The 22,386-nt window shown below is 45.7% G+C and overlaps 1 protein-coding gene across 2 annotated transcripts in view; it reads left to right on the plus strand.

Annotated features, from left to right (window-relative positions):
- The first annotated feature begins 792 nt into the window (after positions 1-792).
- The window catches only part of LOC142578016 (excitatory amino acid transporter-like), a 70,301-nt gene continuing 48,707 nt past the window's right edge, over positions 793-22,386 (plus strand). For both annotated transcript variants that reach the window (XM_075687442.1, XM_075687443.1), the window contains exons 1-5: positions 793-866; positions 3,917-4,112; positions 6,369-6,530; positions 7,897-8,179; positions 19,025-19,067. In XM_075687442.1, the coding sequence (XP_075543557.1) occupies positions 3,917-4,112; positions 6,369-6,530; positions 7,897-8,179; positions 19,025-19,067 (684 nt within the window). In that variant the 5' untranslated portion in view covers positions 793-866. The remainder of the gene's footprint in view (positions 867-3,916; positions 4,113-6,368; positions 6,531-7,896; positions 8,180-19,024; positions 19,068-22,386) is intronic.

The following is a 22,386-nucleotide window of genomic DNA, read 5'->3' on the forward strand; positions in this document are numbered from 1 at the left end:
CTTGAACGAAGGAAGTTCTCCACATGGGTTGATGAACATTTTTTTTAGTAAATGCCCTGAAGCGTAATTGTGTACTCTTCTGAAACATGAAAGGTGTAGTGCAAGTCCAAGGCGTTGCGTATGAATAGAAATCAGATATATGTGAGTAGCGAACATAAATATCTAGGAATTGTTCTAGACATTATCCTTATCTTAAATATGTGAAGTTCAAGTCCTTGAAAACAAAAGCCCTTTTAAAACTTCTTGCCCACACAACATTACATTGCGAGTGCCAGTGCCTCCAGACTTGTACAACTGTTTTCTGCTCGCGCCTTGACTACCGTTCTATATTGTTAATCTCCAGGACCTGCAGCCCGCAAAAGCATGGGCCTCGAGATCCGCTCCCGTTACTCCGAGATAGTCGTCCTTCTAGCTCACGATTTGAACGGAATTCATAATTCTCTTCGACATAGGCGCCTAAGAAATGATATTCCAGCTTCGTTAATATTTTGTTAGATAGTAATTACCGCTTGTGTATGAAATAAAAATGAGCAAATAATATGCCCAGAATTGAAGAAGATAAAGCAAGGTTACCAGGATTACAGTAGGTTTACCTTTCCTTTTTTGCGTGTGACTTGTAAAGCTGACAGTTCCTCGCCTTGGAAAGCATATTTTATTGAGCGCGAGTCCATCATTAAAAATTTGGCTCTAACTGTCATATTCATTCTGCACAAAGATACGAGTTTTTTTCAGTTGGCTTATTAGGCATTATAAAATGCTGCTTGTCTTTGCACGTTCAGAAAGGCGAGAACGACAAAGAAGAAGATATCTCTCTCGTACGTCGGTCCGCTCTCTGCACCGAGTGATCAAAAAAAGCATCGAATATCGTAAGCCTCTCTTAATATATCTTCGGTTTCCCCCAGTTCAGTTGCGTAGCTTAATTTCACAGGCGAGATATGTTTGTGCGGATGCGCTTCAAAATCCAGAAGTGGTCTTCCTGATAGTGAGCATGGTGCTCAAAGAGACAGCGCGCTTTTCCTCGTGGTGAATCTTTATATTTCAAATCAAATATTTCTGATTAGCTCTGAACAGGCGGGCAAAATTTTTAATTGTCAGCTTATAAAAGTTTCCTTCCTGTACTGTGCGCTACAGCTACCGTATGGTGTTTGTCGCGTCTATCTATACTCTGTTAAAATGTGAGCCTAACTACACCTATTTCTTTTGAATGCAGGGTTTCGAACCGAACATTTTTCGGGTTCACTTCTGGTTTGGCATAGCCTTTCTTGGATTCGGTTCAGGTTCAGCTCGGGAGTATAAATTATAACGATTCCAATCGGTTCGGAACTTTTTAAACTGGTTATCTCGCGTGCAATAGGGCTTGAAAAAAAGAACCTGGGGTGATATAGTGGTAAATGCGAGATAAATTTGTCAGGCATTGCGTCGCACCACTTTGAGATCCCAGGTCAATGATTCAAACCACGTTCACCGCATAGCAAAGTAGTGTTAAGAAGGTGGCTCGGCACATGTCGAACCCCGTCGAGGAGCGAAGTGCAACTGACCGTGTTTCGAAGCAGACCACGGTCAGCTGCACTACATAATAATAATAATAATAATAATATATGGGGTTTTACGTGCCAAAACCACTTTCTGATTATGAGGCACGCCGTAGTACGGGACTCCGGAAATTTTGACCACCTGGGGTTCTTTAACGTGCACCTAAATCTAAGTACACGGGTGTTTTCGCATTTCGCCCCCATCGAAATGCGGCCGCCGTGGCCGGGATTCGATCCCGCGACCTCGTGCTCAGCAGCCTAACACTATAGCCACTGAGCAACCACGGCGGGTTGCACTACATACAGTTAACCATATATTGTAAAACACGATTTGCTGGCAAAATCTTTGAACTGTTCTGATTTAATGATTTAGTGTTAATTAAGCAGATAAAGGTGTGACCCACTTGATTGGTAAGCGAATGTGTAGTTCAATTTATTTAGCGTATACAACGGCGCACTTTCCTTCGTGTCTTTGTCTTACACTTTGATATTGCTAAAACTAATTAAAATAAAGTTACTGGGTTTTATGTGCCAAAATCACAATTTGAATATGAGGCTCGCCATAGTGGCGGGCTCCGGCAGTTCGGAGCACCTGAGGTTTAGTGCTAAATTGAAGTACACTGGTGTTTTCGCATTTCGCCCCTATCTAAACGCGTCCGCCATGGCAGGCATTCGATCACGCGACCTTCTGCTTATGAGCCGAATACCATAGCCCTTATTTGCTATTGCTATCAGAGCTTCGCCATTCTGGCTCAACTATAACACTATTTAATTGTTTTGCCGCATTGACTATTGCTTTAGGGTCACTGCAGTAACGACGGTACGCTATTGGTCTGCAGGATATTCTACATCCACCACCGCATTGCTGTGAAAACTTTGTCTTTTCAATGCAATTACGAATTTATTCGTTCATTGCGCCACATTGACAAATATTTTATGGCCACTGCAGTGTGCATTGATATCTTCCATATAAACCACACAAGCTATGCTCGTTGCTATTTTGTGTCGTAGCCTGTTATCCACCTTGTTATTGTCGTGCCAAAGTTGAATTTCCTTTTCAATGAATAACTTATATTGCCTGTTCTTCATCAAATGTGTTTTGAGAGTTTGTTGCCTCAAGAAAGGCTAAATTAACACGCCTCGTTTTTACAAATATATATAATGTTTACTTTGTTTTCAAAATAAAGTGTAAAGAAACACTTTCAATGAAACGAGATGACAGACATCTTTACTCTTGCCTTTCTACTGTCGTCGTTTTTCATGTTAGCTGCGGATTAGGTGTACTGCAGAATGTTTCATTCTCACTACAATTTTATTTAATTCTTTGGTATGCCACCTAAGCATTAGCATTTTTAAGGCATCTCCACACAAAATTCCTGCGGCACGCCCGGTCTAGCTTAGACGAGCCGGGCTCGAGCTTGTCTCGGCCTTCAAACGAGGTCGGCCTGCTGGGCTATGGTTGAGAAATCAGCCCGTTCAGTGCTCTTGCTTGTACCAGCAGTTTCTGCATGACATAATTATGCTGAAACTAAAGATGTGTGTTTTTTTATGACGACTTCTGTTATACTGCTAGGCGAGTACAGAACCGGTTTCGCCATGTGCCAGGCTTGTGCCGATGCTTGTATGATTCGGCAAGATGCATGCTTCCTTTTATAATTAAGCCAAACATGTAGAACCCGTTTGCGCCCGACTAATTCTGGGAATAAACCAAACAAGTAGTGCTGCTCCGCTTTTCGCCATTGCCTTCCCTCAAAACGATATTCTAGATCCGTCGCCGTGTTGCCATTAGTGGGTCTGGCAAACACTCTAATGGTTAGATCTTGTACTCGTGCATGGATAACAAAAAAATTCGGGCATAGACACGGCCGCTGCACCAGCACAACTGGTAGTGCAATGTACGTGTAATACGGAAGTTGCACATTTGGCTTCCACTGGTGACAATATCCCTTGATCTTATCACTTTATCACTTGAGTTAAAAGCTGATGCTTTCTTTGGTTTGATGGTCGGTTGGCTTATTATGCATGTTTCAAACGGTAAATGGGTGCCTGTGTTCCCCGTCTGCTAGTTCATTAGGTCAGGTATGCAGTGCCGGTTATTGTCTAGTGCCTGCTAGACATAAACCAGGCGCGCATCACCAGTTTTGAACTAACGACATATATGGTTAAACCAGATATGTATTACAATTTCTGTATAATCCCATAGTCGTATGAATCGCTTAAAGCGACGTTTCTTTGAAGTACCCTCACTTGTACGAGGCTCATAGCGGTAACGTGTGTTGTTGCTGAGCATTGCTTGTTTCTCGCGAGCTTGTGACCTAAGCTCGCTTCCTTTCATTCGTTGTAGAAATTTCGGTTACTAACCACGATCTCTGTTGAATGTGCAGATGCTACAAAACAACGTGCGCAGCAAACCTGGCGAAACCCGCCGTGATAGTGTTTCGTGCGGCAAGACCTCCCGTCGCAGCTCTATCCTGAAAGGCTCGCCAGCCGTAAAAGACCTTCAGCCGCAACAGCTTCGACGATACGGCGACGGACAGAAACAACCGCAGGGAGTGCCTGCTGGCCAGATGAACGCTGTTGGTAAGCCATCAGCGTAATCTAAAAAAACGAGTTTATGTGTGCAAATCTTTGTGCAAGGACCACGTCATCGACGTAAAGTGGGAGTGGTCCCGTCCATCTTTATCCGCGCGTGTTTTGCAGCTGTCTGGTAGCCATTATTACTTTGTAAACGACAATAATTAATTTAAGTTTCAATTATTACCAAGATTTATTCATTCGCAGTTGCTAAATCTCTGGCCAAATACCATACAGTAGTTAGAAGTATATGAGTTCATTGCTGAAATTTTACTCCTCAGTTTCTCTCACGTATCCTGTCAGATTTGAAGAGGGTGGGAATGTGGGCACCACACCACTATTTTGCTTTAAGAATAACAAGAGAGCTGTTACGAATGACGAACACCAACGTAATATTACAGACTAACACCGCGTTTTATTGAACATTCAGAAGGCTTTTTTTTTCGAGAGCCACGCTTCTTGTTCTGATAAAAAACTACGAACGTGGAATCAAAGCAATTCGCCAATGCAACTCCCAGAGATACATTCTGGTTTCAATGCTGTGTGTTCCCATGTTTGAGTAATTAACGAAGGGGGTTTGTGTAGTCGGTGTTCATGTAATTGCTGTGACATAGTTACTGTCGTGTACAAAGCTAACGGGAAAAAGTTGGGAAACGACAGAGTGCTAGTGCTATGTCATGTCCCAACTTTTTTCCCGTTAGCTCTACACGCGCTAGTAGCTATGCCAACGCAATTGCGTCTTCCGGCTCTTCAGACGAAGGCGTTCGAGCACGGTCAAGTTCATGCGCCTAAAGTACCACCAGGCGAATGTCGCAGTAAATTTTCTGTGTAATTTGCGATTCTCCACTTTCGTCTACCCTAAAAAGATGACGATTTGAGAAGATATGCTGCAGTTTCTTCACTACCAATAATAATAAATCATCCCACTTAAGCATACGCCAAAAGTAAGATAATTGTTAGCAGACTGCGACCTCCTTGATCATTCACGCGCGATTTGTTCATGAATAACTGAAAAGTCAGCTCGCTAAACCAAGAGCCTAGATAAGTTGCCTAATTTCGCTCATCAATGTGTCACAACTTGTGTGTGTGTGTGTGTGTGTGTGTGTGCAGCACATACAACTGTGAGTGCTGTTATGTGCTCTCTCTCTCCCTCCTCCCCATCTTTCATCCCCCCATCCCGCTCTCATGTGTAGGGTAGCAAACCGGTTAAGCTAAACTGGTTAACCTTCCCGCCTTTCCTCCTTCACTTTTTCCTTCCTTCCTTCCTTGGGAATAGTGTAATGCATTTCACGATAGAGGCAAGAAATATTGGACACATACGTCGCTCATTGTTGCGTTGATTATTAAAAACGGGGTGTGGTCGGCGACTATTTAGTGCTTTCTGCGCTCATTCCAAAATCATTTCTTAAATTAGTCTCTCACAACGATTTCGAATCCACGGAGACAAAGTTAACCGAGAATTCGAGCGCAAAGTAAAACTCTTGCTTGGGCTAGTTGGTTTATGCTTAAAGTAGTAAAGGCGCATTTTTTGAAAGGCGTACTTAGATGCATTTTTCATGTTTTTTCCGTGTTATTCGTTGGTCATTATTGCCATAGTCGTGCGGGTTTATCACTGACTGGGCCTTAGGCGTATGAAGTGTGTTATGTTGTGGATAGATTGGTTGGTAGTCAAGTGTAGACGGTACTTCTTATGTCTGGTTTTTTGTCCCCGTTAGTTTGGAAAAACACTATACTAGATCAATTGCCTCCTGTGCTGATCCACGTGTGGTTCTTGTTTGCTCATTCGATAATATGTGACAGATAACATTCCTGAATGGTCGATAGATTGCTGTTTTTTACCTCTAAAGTTTTGTGCGTGACTCGGCGATAATAACCTACATAAGGCGGGCTTGTTGCGAAAGCAAACTTAGTTGTGAGTGGCGCCGGTCCTGTCGTTTGTGTTCTTCTTCCTGAGTCCTGGTCTTCTGCGCCTCGCGTTTACTACTTCAATTCTAGCGTGTCGGGTATTCTCCTAAGCGCTGGTAGATTTGGCGTAATAGCGAATGAGATGGGCCGCAAAACGTTGGAGGTCTGCACACTGCAGCCATCTGGTGGATGCACCGTGCAAGCCAGTCACGTTCGCGCCTTTGCTCGTCCGCATACTGCCCGATCTGCCACCGTTTATTGGAATACCACACTCGCTAAAACTATATATTTCAAGAAGCTTGTTTACCGGTGTTTGTTAATATAATTCGCTGTTCGCATGCTCGTTGCGGCCACCAGATGAACGGGAACCCCAACAGCAGGCGCAGGAGGGCATGTCAAGCCGAGTCTTGCCTCTCCTTATGGTGGCCGGTATTTCCGTGGGTGCTTTGCTGGGTTGCATTATTCGAGTGACAGACAGGCCCTGGAGCAGGCGGCAGATTATGTACGTCAGTTTCCCAGGTGAATATACATTATTTTTACTTAATAAAAATGCCTGTGAAAGCATCAGTGCACCGCGTTTTATGTGAATGTTTGAAAAAAAAATTAAATTCATTGCTTGCCAAATCGCATTGCGCAGGAAGATAACCAAATTTCATGGCTGGTTTATACTTTAGTCGTTTTGATTAGAGCGTATATTGAAATTCTCAAAGTGGGAATATTCTAGCCTAAGGCCGGCAGCTGCTGAAGTGCACTGAAGGACCAGGAAGCTTGCAAGCACGGTTATCTGCAGCACCAATTCATTTGGCAGCCCACATTAAGAGCGAATATGCTTAAGCTGGTGCTTCGCTTCTGGGAATCCACATGACTTCACTGTTACTGTGCTTGACATCGCATTTAGAACGTGTCCGGAGGTAAACATATATCAAATTATTTACACCTTTTTGAATTAAGCTGTGCTGACACTGCAGGTTGTAGTGTATGTACTGTCCAATATTACAACCTTAGGCAACTGAAAAGTTCGCATTGTCACTGTTCGCACTGTTCAATCTAAAAAAGACTGTATTCAAGAAGGGCCACTTGTACGAAAAATAGATACATAGCATATTTGTAGTATTTTGCTCTTCCTTTTGATTAAATCAGAATTATTTTAGTAGTAGCGGTTATTTGTGGAGGCAGTCGATCTTTAGTCGAGTCTTACTATACCTTCGTGAATTATTGTGCTGACCGATGGAGTTCGCCTGCTGTAATTGAACGCGACAGAGTATTAACGTCATCCTATTTGTCAGCAGCATAAGTCTGGAGAATTAGGCCAGCGAAGCAGTCGTCAGCACTCCGATCAAACCGATGGTTGTTTCACGATGTTAGTACCCTAACTAATGTTTTGAGAATGCGAGCTCTGGTCATGGTAAGCTTATAATATTCGCAACACCTATCATGCTTCTCGTAATTTTGCTAGCAATCTCCTCTTCCGCGGTGATCGCTTGTGGCATCAGGGGTCGGACGACGCAGTATCTTTAGTAAAATGTCCGAAGAGCTATCCTCGACTACATATGTGCTACGAGAATTAAGGTCCGTTTTTAGGATCATCAGAATCCTGCACCAGGAAGCCAAGCTCCATTTCTGACGGATTCTATGAGGAAAGTGCTGGCTCGAAATTACGATATATTCTCCGTCCCCCATTTATATAAGCGTGTGGTATATCGACGTTCTGAATATATCCCGTGTAATTGCAGAATAATGTAGGTACCCTCTTTTATGTTGCTTAAGTGCGGCACTGCAGTGCTCAATGCATTTTCTAAGTTGCTTGTGTCTGCACCGCAGTCACGTGCATGCATTGATGCGAAAGAATTCGCGAATAAGTCCATGTTTTTTTTTTTTTGCGCAGGTGAACTGTTCCAGCGCATGATGACAGGAGTGTCTACGCCTCTGATGAGCTCGAGCGTTGTGGCCGCGCTGGCAAGCAGCCGGCTATCGGTCATGGGAAGGGTGGGCCTCTGTGCACTCTTTCTGTCGCTCCTCTGCAAGTGCTTGGCTGTGGCGGGAGCCATAGGCATTGCTGCGTTTCTAACCCCGGGGCACGCAGTGCGTCTGGAGACGGATCTTCCCTATGTCACTCCTGACATGCGGCTCTCTGCGGTCGCCACAGACCGATTACTGGACCTGATTAGGTAAGACGCTCCAGAAAGATATCCCATTTTGATCATCGTGCGAGGAAGATATTTACGTTCTGCGAGCACTGCTGTGACGAATAATGTCTTCTCCCTATGTACAGGTAAACTAAATTATGTTAAAGTTAAAATGAACTGAACCTGTTCAGTGTCTTCGGTCACATGGTCAGAGCCCATACCAAGGCTCTACATCACACGAGAAGCTATAAAGCAACAAGGTCACCAGATGTTACTTGACTAAATTTTTCTGTCTTCCGTGGGTCTTTGAACGTCTATTGTATTTTTGTGGGAAAGAAAGAACCCAATGTTGCAGCTTTTATTTTCATCGACTGAAGAAAATCACAAAGGACGCGTGCGATCTTCTACGTATAGACAACGCATTGTATTGGCTCTGTAATGCTAATAATCGTTCGCCGATAGACATGAGAACTGGCTCCTCGCAAACTGCCGTCTATCAGAGGGTCTGAGAGCAGACCAAATTTATTGCCCCAGACGGCCGGTTGAAGTTCATACGAGTAGACATTCCATTCAGACTGCTTTGCGCCTGTGATGTTCCAGCGCCTTATGCACGCGGTCTTCGTAGATTTGAAGTGGCAGACATGTGTTGTCTACTTTGATGACGTGGTAGTATTTGCCACATATTCAGACGATCATGTTAAGTGGTTTCGAACAGTATCAAAGACGACGAACCTATCTGGTCTCACTGTGAAGCCGGAGGAGTGCTGCTTTGTGTACAAAGAGCTCCTTTTCCTGCTTGACGTCACAAGCAAGTCTTGAGTGCGTCCCAACCCACAGAAGACAATTACCATCGCTCAGTTACTCCAAACTATCGGCAAGAAGGAAATGCTCAGATTCCATGGCCAGTGCAAAATTTTCACGCATTAGGCAGCCATTGTTCCATCTCTCGAAACCCGGTGTTGACTTCCAGGGGAAATACCCGTCGGACGGCGTATCCCATCGACGAACTTGAAAAGAGACGGAGTTGAAAAGGTGCTAGTTTACACTACTCGGTCACTGAAAAGCTGAAGCAAACTATTCCGCGAGTGAAAAATATTCCCCTTGTGATAATTATGGTTAGAGTGAAATTTCGGCCTTACCCATACGGTTGACACCTTAAAGTCATAAACGACCACCATGTCCTGTGTCGGCTTGCCAACTTAAAGGACCCTTGAAAACGGCTGGCACGATGGACCCTCAGACTCTAAGAATTCTGCATCACCGTTTTCTATAGGCCCGGGTAGAAAGTGTGATGCCGCTGCTTGTATAGAGCAACTATATATCTGCCGTCGCAAGAGGAACATGACGATGGTACCTGCCTCTGAAGGATAAGTGACAAGGGCATCACGAGACAGCAACGAGCTGATCCGGGGATCAACAGCTTTGTGAAATACTTAGAGGGGAAAACCGATATGACACCTAGGGTATTTAAACGTCGCTGTGTTTGTTGTCACTGCGAAACGAGGCCCGCCTATTCTCACCGCTACGTGCAAATCGTTGTGCCTTTGGCTTTGAGGTGCGCCATACATGACGATCCAACTACTAGGTACCATAGTTTCTACCGCACGTTTTCTAGGATCCAGGATAAGCATTGCTTGACGTGTCTAACGAACAACGTCACCCATTACGTCTATTCAGGCCGAAACTGTAAGCGACACTAGGCACCGCACAGTCCAGCAAGATCCCTACAACAGATCAACCTTCATTGCCGTCCGCTCCAAAAAAATGGGATATACTTATTGCGTCCTTTCTGACGTCAGCACACGGGAATAAGTGAACTGTCGTGGCTACTGATTACTTTACACGCAGAAACGCAGAAACGAATGCCCTACCCAAAGTTAGTGAGGTTGAGGTCAAGAAACAGCCTTCATCGTCATCCAAAACCCAGCACCCCAGAAGTCTCTATCACCGACAGCGTACGGCTTTCACAACGAAGGTGACTCAAGTTATTCTGCAATACAGCGAGATGATTCACCACAAGACGGCCACTTACTACCCGCAGACGAATGGCCTTACAAGGTGGCTGAATGAAACTCTCCGACATGTTACCTATACACCTCGATATCGAACACTATAACTGGGATGCCGCCCTTTCGTACGTAACCTTCGTTTACAGCACGGCATTTCAAGAAACAATGCAGATCACCTCTTTAAAGCAGGTTTCCAAACGATAGCTCTCGACGCAATGCTTACGCATGCAACCTGCGAACAAAATGTGGACATTGCCGTCTGCCTACATTGCGCCGAATAAGCACAACACGCCCGCCTGAACATCAAAAACCAGCAAACGATGCACACACGATGCAGCAAACTTCTATTGCGTAACGTCGAATACCAGATAGCCACTGTGGTTGGATTTGAACCTCAATATGTTGTTAAGGGTATAGTGAACAAAAAAAATTGGAACGCTATCTTAAACCATACAAGATTCTCTGACGTATTCGCCCACTGTACTATGAGTTCATGCCGGATGACATTACGCACTAACAACGGCTCTGCTCACCACTTGAACTTGTCTATGTTGTGAGCCTCAAGCCGTTCTACCGGCGTACCGGCCACTGGGAATAACTATTCTTCGTTCTATGTTGTATTTTTTTACACTCAAATGAGCTATTTTTTGCTATGGTGTAATGTACGTAGCATCATGACAATTTTAAGAAGGTGGGACGAGAACTTGGGGGGGGATTCGCACGCGTAAATGGTTCACCCTTATTCTGGCAACTGCTTCTCCCCCGCTAACAGTCGTCAAACTTTTCGCTATACGCAAGGCGCTCTTGCGCAATTGAATGTTATCGTTTATTTTCGATAATTTGCTCTGGTGGTATAGGTTGTTGGCGAACCTTCTGTGGTTGGATTGCATAAGGACACGCGCTTATAAGTTTAGGACAAGCGTTCATAAACTCTAATTCTTAGTGGCAGCGGTGAGATCCCCATGTCGTCGACCAGGACTGTAGTGGGTAAACGTCTATTTTATAACTAGTGCAATGAACTTTTAAAGCAAAATTTTCTTTACCTCTTACTTCAATTTTCCCGCTGCTCCTGCTAGTCCTGACAGCTGTCTTGCCGAATCGCTCGACGAATGCGTTTTGCCCAAAACGAATCTGGATAATGCCTCGCCCACGCGAATTACGTCTCCTTGCTCATCGTCTCGAATTTCCATCTGCCACCTTCACCGTGTTTTCCCTAAACGAATGCGTGTATTCTAGCGAAGGTTGCGTCATCGTCACGCATTCTGTGTCGTATTGTTGCCATGTCTGCTGGCTAATCCTTTAGCGACTGACCGTATAGAACATAGTGCAGGCTTACTTCGGATATAGTGCGAATTATTGTTTCCCAATTGGTCGGTGCCTGATATGGTGCAAAGAAATGCCAGAATTAGTGCCAGTTAGTGCAGCACACAACGGCATGTAATGCGCGTGAGCGCGAATGTGAGCTCTAGCACTAAACGGCTGTTGTCGTGCCGTCGTCGTCGTTTCATCGCCTTTATACGATTTTGATCACTTCTTCGCAGTCATGTCATTGCCGTTTTTCCGCCGCTTTCAATCTGTCCTTGCCACTGCATTGTGATATCGTCATCATGACACCAATACCTTCGAGTTATCGTCGACATACCATCATTATCATTCCGTCGTGATCGATCCGTCAGTATCTTTTCATTGTTGACATAACGTTGTAGTCGCCGCTAATTAGGCAGTTTTATAGTTGGGCGTCCGTAACCACCCACGTGCGCAGTGCTCGAGGTTGTGCGTGCGTATCGAATCGCACGCAACGAAACGGCACTAGTTGGCCGGACGCAAAAGTTGAGAAGGGAATTGCTGACTTGCACGCGTAGGAACTAGCAGTGAGCTACTCAGCGCCGCCATATGCCACCTTCTGTAACTGTGTAGCTAATATAGGCCGCCACGAAGTCAAACCACAAGGCGGAGTCATATCTTGGGCAAGAGCGACATTGAAAAATGCCCTCTCGTGGAGACGCAAGAACACGTGAGAACGTCCCGAAAAGGCCGCTGAGCCCGCAGCGGAGGCTACGCAGCTTTTGAAAAGCTGCGGGCGCACGCAAGATGCCGTGTGTGTTCTTGCATACTGCGCATGCGCACTAACGCCTCCGCAGGATTTCTGCTTATGCAGAGCTGCTGCGCACGCCCAACTAAAGCTGTCTATTATCACAGGGTCGCCGTCATGGTGCCTTCTTCATTCTATCGTCGGTATTTTGTCGCAGTTCTTGCATAGTTGCCATTCCAGGAGTAGTGTGTCTTTAGTGGCGCCATCTTCATCATACTATGGTCATCATGCCGTCGTCGGGAAGAGATAATTATTTTAGCATCGTGGCGCCATGCTGTGGTCGTAATTACAGCTTAGTAACTTTCGTGGTCACTCCATCTTCACTGCTCCGTCATCGTCATAACATCGGCATCACGTTATCATCATTCACTTCTCGTACTAGCCCACTTCTCGTATTAGCTAGCCCCTGTCGTCATGAAGACGTCATCGTCACACTAGTTCCGTCATTCCGTCACCTATCATCGCCATGATCATACCATAACATGAATGTTGTCATGCCATTGTTGTCGGTGCACAGTGTACATCCTATGGCCGCGTTGTAGTCGTTATCACACCATAGTCGTTATATTTCGTCGCGACTTCAGCGTTGTCATCCAATGATCATCGCGTCATTATCCTCGCACCATGTTGTGAAAGCATCATTGCCATTCCAGCATAGTCACCCCATTGCTGGGAGAGCGTTGCAGTCGGACCACCTTCTTCATACTAGCCTTGTCATGTCATGGCTACCGCGCCAAGGTCGTCATGCAATATCTTCATGGCGTTGTAGGTCGCTCTGTCGTAATGATTCCAGTGTCATCATGCCGTTGTCCTTCCCAGTTGAAAAACACAACAGGAAATTTCAGTCTGTTGTATTTTGGGACGTTGTTTCTGTAGTTCTGTTGTCTGTAGTACTGTTGTCTGTAGTGTGACATCCTGTAGTAGAGTTGTGTAGCTCTTGATCAATATTTAATTATAAATTGACATAGACCTCCTTAAGGCTATGTAAATTTGTTAATACGAAAAAGGAAAACATAAAAGTAAAAAAAAATTCAAGAAACACAGCCCCGCTGAAGATTCGAACTTGCAACCTCACGATCCCGAGCCCGGCATCTTACTTTTTTTTTCTTTATTTCCAATGTGACAACACAAAACAGAGAAACCAACACAAAAATGTTAAAAGCGCCAACCAGTAGCTTGTTGACGCGACATTGCTAAAAACGTTTTAATGACACTAGGTCATTAAGTACAGGATACCATGTTGGCTGTTCGTCCTGGGACTGGTACACATCTCGGATATAGGCAATGCTTTCAGTGAAGTTTTCTCTTACCGATCTTACAATAGGATGTGCATGTCTGACAGCCCTTCTTGTTTTCCACATGCTATGCATGCTTAATACCATGAATATGTCATAGGGCACACCCCGGTCATTGTTAACCGCAAGAAAGTTAATTCCATATGGTGTGAGGGGCAAATCTCTTTTCAGCGTTCTCTGAAGGACGTCCCAATGAAAAATTGAATCTAAACAGTCTAGGAATATATGTGTTACTGTTTCTGGCTTGCGGCATAAAATGAATCAACTGACCCGGGAAGAAAAAAGCCCTTTTCCTGCAGCAGGGGTTTGACTGGGAGCGTGCCACTATGGAGTTGAAAAAGAAAGTTTTCACAGACGCCCGAACCGGCATTTTTTTAACTCTCTTTAAAACATCCTTACCCGGACCGACAGAAAAAATGGCTCGATATAAAGGTACTGGAAGCATCACGTCACGGAGATCTTTGTACAATTGTTTCTTTGATACTATAATGAGATAATCAAAAGAGAAACGCACTCGAGGAATCTTGAAGGCACTTACAACTTCGCGTAGATACCCGCACAAGCCGCTTCCAGTAACGCCACACGATGACACAATAAACTCGGGGAGAGCATTCTGCAGTCTCACTTGAAGCACTGCTCGCAAAAATGGGTCATGCTGGTCCCGCAAGAAAATAAACCTTGAGACGATCTGCCTCAGATAAGATGAGCTAAGCCAAGCCCTCCTGCTTTCAGTGAGTGAAGTAAGTTGAGACGACTTGTGCGTTCCCATGTTGAATTCCATACAAACGATGCAAGAATTCCACGCAATTTCTGCGCACTAGTTCGTGACATAGCGAGCACCTGCAACACATACCAAATTCGCTCAACAAGGAACGTATTGCAAATAGTTGACCTGGTAAATATGGATAAATTTTTCCCGCAGCATTTCGTAGTTTTCTGGCGCATTCTCTCAGCTTCTTCTCTCCAGTATTCTGTAGGCTCATCATACCAGTTTAAAGGTGCTCCTAGATATTTTGTAGGAGAGACTGTCCACTGTAAATTTTCAACGACATTGGGCTTCTCATCCCAGCTGCCATGCCAAAAACCGGCGCACTTCTCCCAGTTAACAGCGCTTCCAGACATCTTGCAATACGTTCGAGCTTGTTTAACAGTTTCACGGACACTTCCTTTATCCCCACAAAAGACGGCTACATCATCCGCATACGAGAGAACTTTGACTTCACTGCCCATTAAACGGAAACCGCGTATTTTCTCATTGTGTATAACTTTTAAGCAAAAAGGCTCCAAGTAAATTGCGAAGAGAAGTGACGAAGCTGGGCATCCTTGTTTTATGCTTCTACATAAGTTAATATTACCAGAGAGTTGTTTATTCACTAATAAGTTAGTGCTACACCCTTCGTAAGACAGTTTTAAGCCTTCTAATATAATGTTTCCAACATTCACGTGCTCTAGGATAGAAAAGAGCACACAATGCACAACACGGTCGAAGGCCTTCTCCATGTCTAGTTGCATCATAGCACCTCTTCCTTCCCAGGCATCGCAACACTCCAGAATACTTCTTGCCACATGTATGTTATTAAGTATCGAGCGGCCTCTTATGCCACAAGTTTGCTGTGGGCCTACTATTGATGTCATCACTGATCGCAACCTTCTTGCTAACACCTTCATGAATATCTTATAATCTACATTGGATAAAGTTATGACGCGATACGACCGCACTGAGAGCAGCTTTACAGGGCCATCGCATTTCGGGATCAACACTGTATGAGTTTTTCGGAAAGAAGGCGGCATGTATTTTACTTTATAAGCTTCGGCTAGAATACGGTGTAAAATGACTGCTAGTTCATGCTTAAATGCCTTGTAGAAAGCTGCGCCTAGGCCATCAGGTCCGGGCGCCTTTCCAGGTTTGAGTTCATCAATTGCGGTTTCGAACTCATTCAACGTAATCGGTTCCTCGAGGACTGTCTTGACGTCATCATCTAGCCTCGGCATTAAAGGCAAGTATTCGCTATCAAAGCCAGCCTCTACCGCTCCTTGACAGCTTAACAACTCTCTGTAGTGTTCGAAGAAGGCACGCTGTATTGTATTACTATCGCTACTACGCACGTTGCCGTATTCAATTTCTTTTATTTCATTTTGCGATGCGTATCTTTTCTCTTCGCCCAAAGCGCGCCTTGTGGGCGTTTCCCCGAGCCACAAATGCTCTGAGCGCGCACGTATCACTGACCCCCTATATCTCTTGACATCAATGATTTCAAGCTCATTTTTTATATTCCTTATCTCTGTTGACAACTCTTCTGGCTGTGGGAATTTTATCGACAACAATACGTTAAGCTTATTTCGCAATTCATTTTCTTTTCTTTTTTCATTGTAGCGTAACACAGAGGCTCTTTCAATGGCTGGTATTTTAAATTCCTGTTTAAACTCTTCCCACTTCGCTATAAACCCCGCGGATTCACTAGCAAGCATCTCTCGTATACGTTCTTTTATAAACGCGAGAAAGGTTGCGTCGTCCAGAAGTTTGACGTTGAATTTCCATAAGCACCAATAAAAGGGCGGTTTTATTTTCTCTTGCCGAGCGAGAACATTACAAGACTGTGGTCGCTGAAGGATACGTGCCTCACGTCATAGCTTCTACACAACGGAACCAGTCTCGCTGATATATAAGCTCGATCTAATCTCACGTGACTGCCCCGTTGGAAATGCGTGAACACAGTCTGCTTTCCACTGCAAAACACCGTACCAACATCTTCTAATTCACGCTCTCGGGTTGCTGTGAGCAAGAAACCTGCACTTTGATCGCGTACAAGCAAGTTGTTATTCTTACCACTGCACTACTCCTAAAATGTCTTAGGGGTGTACATTTTGACCATGTCAATAGTACGATGCGCTGATGTTTACAGTTGCATTTTAAGAGCCAAGATCCGCTATCACTCCACCGCGTCAACTGCCGCATCTCTAGAAGAGCAAAAATGTTGTTGCCATCGACAGGTACATCGTGGAGTGCTAGAACATCAATTTTGATGTACGATATCCATATTAAATAAGAAATTCAGAAATAGACAATGGTGACTGTTAGGATTGTCACACCTGATTTCGGCAGTTGTCTCTCGTTCTTTACACTTTGAGCGCGCATATAATTCGTGTGTTCAATGCAAAATAGCTACACAATTATTCGTGAATGAGTGTTCTTTCTGACAGCATACTGGCTTCTCACGGCAGCGCTGTACCAGAATAATGAGACCATAGCGAGACAGCTTTTCGCGCAACTTTAAGAACCAACCCAATACTTCATTTTCGCTTCGCAAAAGCTTATGCAATATTTCGGGGAAATTAACTAATGTGTCAGTGTAACGGAACATGTAAGTCTACAGGCCTCTGTGCCACATCTTACCAAATGATGTAAAACGGATACGCAGCCATTCCCGCTGATGGTATGGTTTTGATGAGGCCGGTATGACGTTTCTAGTACGTCGTCGTAAGGCACAATTATAACGATTGGCCACGTCGACTTTAATACCGGGGTCGGTGCTATCAGCATTGCCGGGTTCAGAGAAGCACGATTGAATACCGTGCAAGAGAAAAGTACAGCGTACAACACCAATGCGGAACTGACATACAGTTTTAAAGCGTCGCGACGGAAAGCGCTTCTGTCGAAGCGTCAGAACTTATGTCGCTGCGACAGAAAGTAGCACATTTCTGTGTAGTCCCGACAGAGTGTTCCTGGTGCGACATCAGAATCGCTGTTGCGATAAGAAGTTGTTGTTGCGACTTCATACACCCTTGTGGTCGCGACAGAACGTTTCCGTTGCGACTACAGAACTCTTGGCCGTCGCGACCGAGTGTTTCTGTTGCGACGTCGGAATTGCTGTCGTAACGTCAAAGTCGCTGTCACGATAGAAAGCTGTTGTGACTACAGAATTCTTGTCACGACGGAACGTTTCTGTTGCAACTTCAGAACTCTTCGTCGTCGCGACAGAATCTTTCTGTTGCGAAGACAGAATTTCTGTCATAACGTCAGAATCGCTGTCACGATAGAAAGATGTTGTGACTACAGAACTCTTGTTGTCGTGACCGAAAGTTTCTGTTGTGACTTCAGAACTCTTCGTCGTCGCGACAGAATCTTTCTATTGCGACGACAGAATTTCTATCGTAACGTCAGAATCGCTGTCACAATAGAACGACTTCAGAACTTTTGTTGACGCGACAGAACATTTCTGTTGCGACTTCAGAACTCTTGGTCTTCGCGACAGAATGTTTCTGTTGCGACATCCAAATTTGTGTCGTAACGTCAGAAATGTCTGTCGCAACTACAGAAACATCAGGAACTTCTGTCGTACAACAGAAATTCCTGTAGTCGCGACAGAAATTTCTGTAGTTGTGACAAGAATTCCTGTTGTCTTTTTCAACTGGGTTACGTCATCGTTGTGGTTGCGTGGTTGTTATACAGCTTTCTTTAGGCCGCCATGGTCTTTCCATTAAGTTCATTTTGACAGCGAAGATGTTCTTGCTTGGCGTAAAATGGACTGCGTATCACAAAAATCCACCGGCGCCCACCGACGGAGGCACTGCGCGCAGCCGGTTTCGCCTCCGTGCCGTGATAACGGTTAGTAATGCGCATCCTTGTGACCTGAAAATGGATATTAAATCCTGTGCTCGGCGGCGCTCTGTCAGTTAACGCCATGGGGCGGCACATGAAAGTGCATACTGCCGAAGTAGAGGCTGCGCATCGCGAAGCTAGACTTGCTGCTATGCGGGTGACACAGCTGCAACGAAGGGCCGATCCGACCTACTTGGCCACAGAGGCCGAAGCCAAGAGGTGGCGACTACGCGATGACCCAGGATACATCAGTGGAGACAGAGCCAGGATTGCTGCGAAGCATCGACGATTACGCCATGAACCGGCAGTGTGGGAGGCCGAGTACGAGCGACGCCAAGCCCGCGCTTCAACCGGGCGTGCTAACGCTCGGTTTCAACGCCAGTTCCTCTCGTTAGAGTTTGGACATTCCTGCCTAGTGTGCGATCGACTGCAGTTTGACTCGAACCTATCGACGCTCCAGGCGGTTCGGTCTGTCGAGAAGCGTGCACAATGCATGTGTGTGGCGCGAGACAACTTCCTGGAGGCCAGCGACCGCGACGAGAGGTGGCTGTGTAGGACCTGTCGAGAAACGGTCTTACGCGGGAAGGTGCTGCAGTTCAGCGTGACCTGCAACCGGCGCAGAAAGCTTCGCTTACATCGATTCCCACATTGCATGGGATCTGCGTAATTCTTTTTTCATAACTGGCATCTGCTTGGTTGAGTGAAGAAATTAATTTTCGTTATTATGATTCCCACCGAAAAGGTGTCCAACTGGTTCGTGTGGCTTTTACTTGCATATGGTTGCTTAATAAGAGCAGCGTGTATTACAAACAAAAATCAAATGATTTCCTAAACATATTTATAGGGCGCTTGCGCTGCGCCGATTTATATATAATTTTGTTTCTCTTGCAGGAACCTGTTCCCATCGAACATAATCAGTGCCCATATGAAAGCAGTAAGTTATTCATCGTTTCAGTAGAAAATGTCGTAGGCTTATGGTTGAATATATATTTCATTATGCGTATGTCGTACATTAGGTTGGGGCCACTGTAATTCAAAACGCACCGTCAATGATACCCATTTGGTGTGGCAGCGTTTCATCTTAGTGCATGTGAAGATGCCTGCTGGGATTATCCCACAGAGTTCATTTTTCTTAGCTCTCTTTCGAGAGAATGCAAGGTCATTGTGCTAGGTATAGCGATGATATTACATTTTCCTTTGCAGGAGAAGCTAGTATATTATTCATTATTACGAACGCGTGCTCGGGATGCACGCTCTTTCTTCCTATATTGAAATATGTCGTCACCCTTTAAATTGTAATGTGCTATGTCATGTTTAGGAAATACAATTTCTTTTAATACTGCAATAGCGTTATAACGCACAACCAGGTGGTCGTACTTGAGATAATACGCGCAGACTTCACACCGCCGCCAAGGCTATGCATCTTTTTTTGAAATGCATGGTGCTAGCTAACGCTGAGGAACGCGGCATGCGTCAGCCTGGCTCTACTCTCGCGCTTAGTTCTGGACATGCCGCGCCATCTAGTGACTTTATCAAGAAGTACGCGCATATTATCTGAGACGACAGGCGTGGCGCCCTGGTGCGTACCAACGCTGAGAAATTTTCGCTCGCTTGCCAAAGACACAACTGCACATCCAGTGCCCAAGTTGGCGGCTGGTTCTTTTAAAATGGGCACATACCCTGTGCATTCAGGACGCTGCTCGCTAAAGTTTCAGTTTTAACAAAATTCACTGAAAGCCGGCACATACCCAGTGCATTTGTGGAGCAGCGAGCTTAAGCGTTAGGCTTCTGCCCTTGAGGAAAGCGTGTGACATGGGTTTCGCCGCCCAGTATCGTAGAGGCTCGAGTGGCCGTACTCGAGAATATGGAGCGGTACATTCCCTGTAGCACGTAGCCAGTTACCCAGGTCAGCGTAAAGGCACACATGGAAGATTAAACAGACCTAATAGCATATGCCCTGTGACCTAAGTTGGCATAAAAAGGTTTTTCTTTAATTGCAGCACAGTCTGTGTGGCACATACCCAAATCTACATGTAGGCACCCAACCAGGCACGTACCCAGGATTTTTTTTCGGGGGGGGGGGGCCCAACAACTCCATCATCATCATCATTATCATCATCATCAGCCTGTTTTATGTCCACTGCAGGACGAAGGCCTCTCGCTGCGATCGCCAACTACCCCTGTCCTGCGCCAACGCATTCCAACAAGCACCCGCGAATTTCCTAATTTCATCGCTCCACCTAGTCTTTTGTCGTCCTCGATTACGTTTTCCTTCTCTTGGTACCCATTCTGTAACCCTAATGGTCCAACGGTTATCTAACCGGCGCATTACATGACCTGCCCAGGTACATTTTTTTCCTCTTGATGTCAATTAGAATATCGTCTTGAAGCAATAAAACGAAGGACACCGACCAACAGAAGTGCTAAAGAATGAATGAATCTAAAGGACGTTTCGGCTTCGCTACGGAAGCCTTGTTCACAATGGGATGACGGAAGGTTCGTGGAAGCTTATGTATGCTACAGAACGTGACGTAAGCAGCGCGTGTATGACGGGGGGAGGGTTCCCTCATTTAGATTGAGCGTGTGACGTGTTTTTTGTATCTCCAGTGATTCCAGATACAGCCGCGATTTTAGGTTCCATTCGTGGCCGATAATTTTCGAGCGATCCCAGTCGATCTTGCGGCCCGTTGCATCCGTGTGCTCGGCAAGGGCATTCGACACTGTACGCTTCTTTTCGACATCTTTCTGATGCGGCCTCAGCCTCTGTTTGAAGTTTCCCGACTCACCAATCTATGCGTTGTCGCAATCTGCGCGGGGTATCTTATAGACCACGCCGGGAAACGATTCTCTCGGAAGCCTGTCCTTACCGCCGACGAGCGCTTGCCTCAGCTTACACACGGGCACGTGCGCCACCTACGTCATAACTGCGTAGAACGCGAGACAAGGTTTCGCTTATCCCTGGAACGTAAGGTATGGCAGCATGCTTTCTTGGTCGGGGATTGGCCGGACGAGCTGGATTGGAGAGACGGCGTTCCACAGCACAGAAAAAGGATGTGGGATAGCCGCTTGCCGAGAGATCACCTCGTACGTGGTCCAAGTCAGTGGAACGACTTTGTGCTATGGTGCAAATGCGGTTCGTACGGTTGAGCAGTGAGGCAGCAACCGACCTTTTGTGAGCGTCTGGATGAACGGATTGAAAGTTCAGGTAGCGGCCAGTGTGTGTGTCCTTACGGTATACGCTGAACGAGAGCCATTCATCGCGTCTGGTGACAAGCACATCTAAAAAAGGTAGTCTGCTGTCGACCTCTGTCTCAACTGTGAACTGGATGGCCTTTTCTTGACTGTTTAGGTGCGAAGTGAATGAAACCAAAGCGCTGCGCCGAATCAGACAGAAACAGTCGTCCACATAGCGCAGAAAAACGTTTGGCCTAGGCGTGAAGGACGCGAGAGCACGCCTTTCCAAACACTCCATCGTAAGATTGGCAGCAGTAACAGAGACGGATGCACCCATTGCCGTACCGTGCACTTGCCTGTAGAAGACCTTGTCGAAACAGAAGTACGTGTTTCCAAGGCAAAAACAGAGTAGACTCTTGAGGTCGGGAACGTCAATGGGCGACCTGTCTGGCAAGGTCCTGTCAGATTCCAGAGCAGAAGTCCATGCTTCCACAGCCAAGTCAGTCGGAATTGAGGTAAACAGCGACACCACGTCGAACGAAACCATCACCTCGTCGCCTCGCGTTCTACGCAGTTATGACGTAGGTGGCGCACGTGCCCGTGTGTAAGCTGAGGCAAGCGCTCGTCGGCGGTAAGGACAGGCTTCCGAGAGAATCGTTTCCCGGCGTGGTCTATAAGATACCCTGCACAGATTGCAACTACGCATACATCGGTGAGTCGGGAAACTTCAAACAGAGACTGAGGCAGCATCAGAAAGATGTCGAAAAGAAGCGTACAGTGTCGAATGCCCTTGCCGAGCACACGGATACAACGGGCCGTAAGATGGACTGGGTTCGCTCGAAAATTATCGGCAAAGAAAGAAACCTAAAATCGCGGCTGTATCTGGAATCACTGGAGATACAAAAAAAAAACACGTCACACGCTCAATCGAAATGAGGGAACCCTCCCCCCGTCATACACGCGCTGCTTACGTCACGTTCTGTAGCATACACAAACTTCCATGAACCTTCCGTCATCCCATTGTGAACAAGGCTTCCGTAGTGAAGCCGAAACGTCTTTTAGATTCATTCATCTTTAGC

Source organism: Dermacentor variabilis, chromosome 4 (genome assembly GCF_050947875.1).
Source record: "Dermacentor variabilis isolate Ectoservices chromosome 4, ASM5094787v1, whole genome shotgun sequence".
Classification (NCBI taxonomy): Eukaryota; Metazoa; Arthropoda; class Arachnida; order Ixodida; family Ixodidae; genus Dermacentor; species Dermacentor variabilis.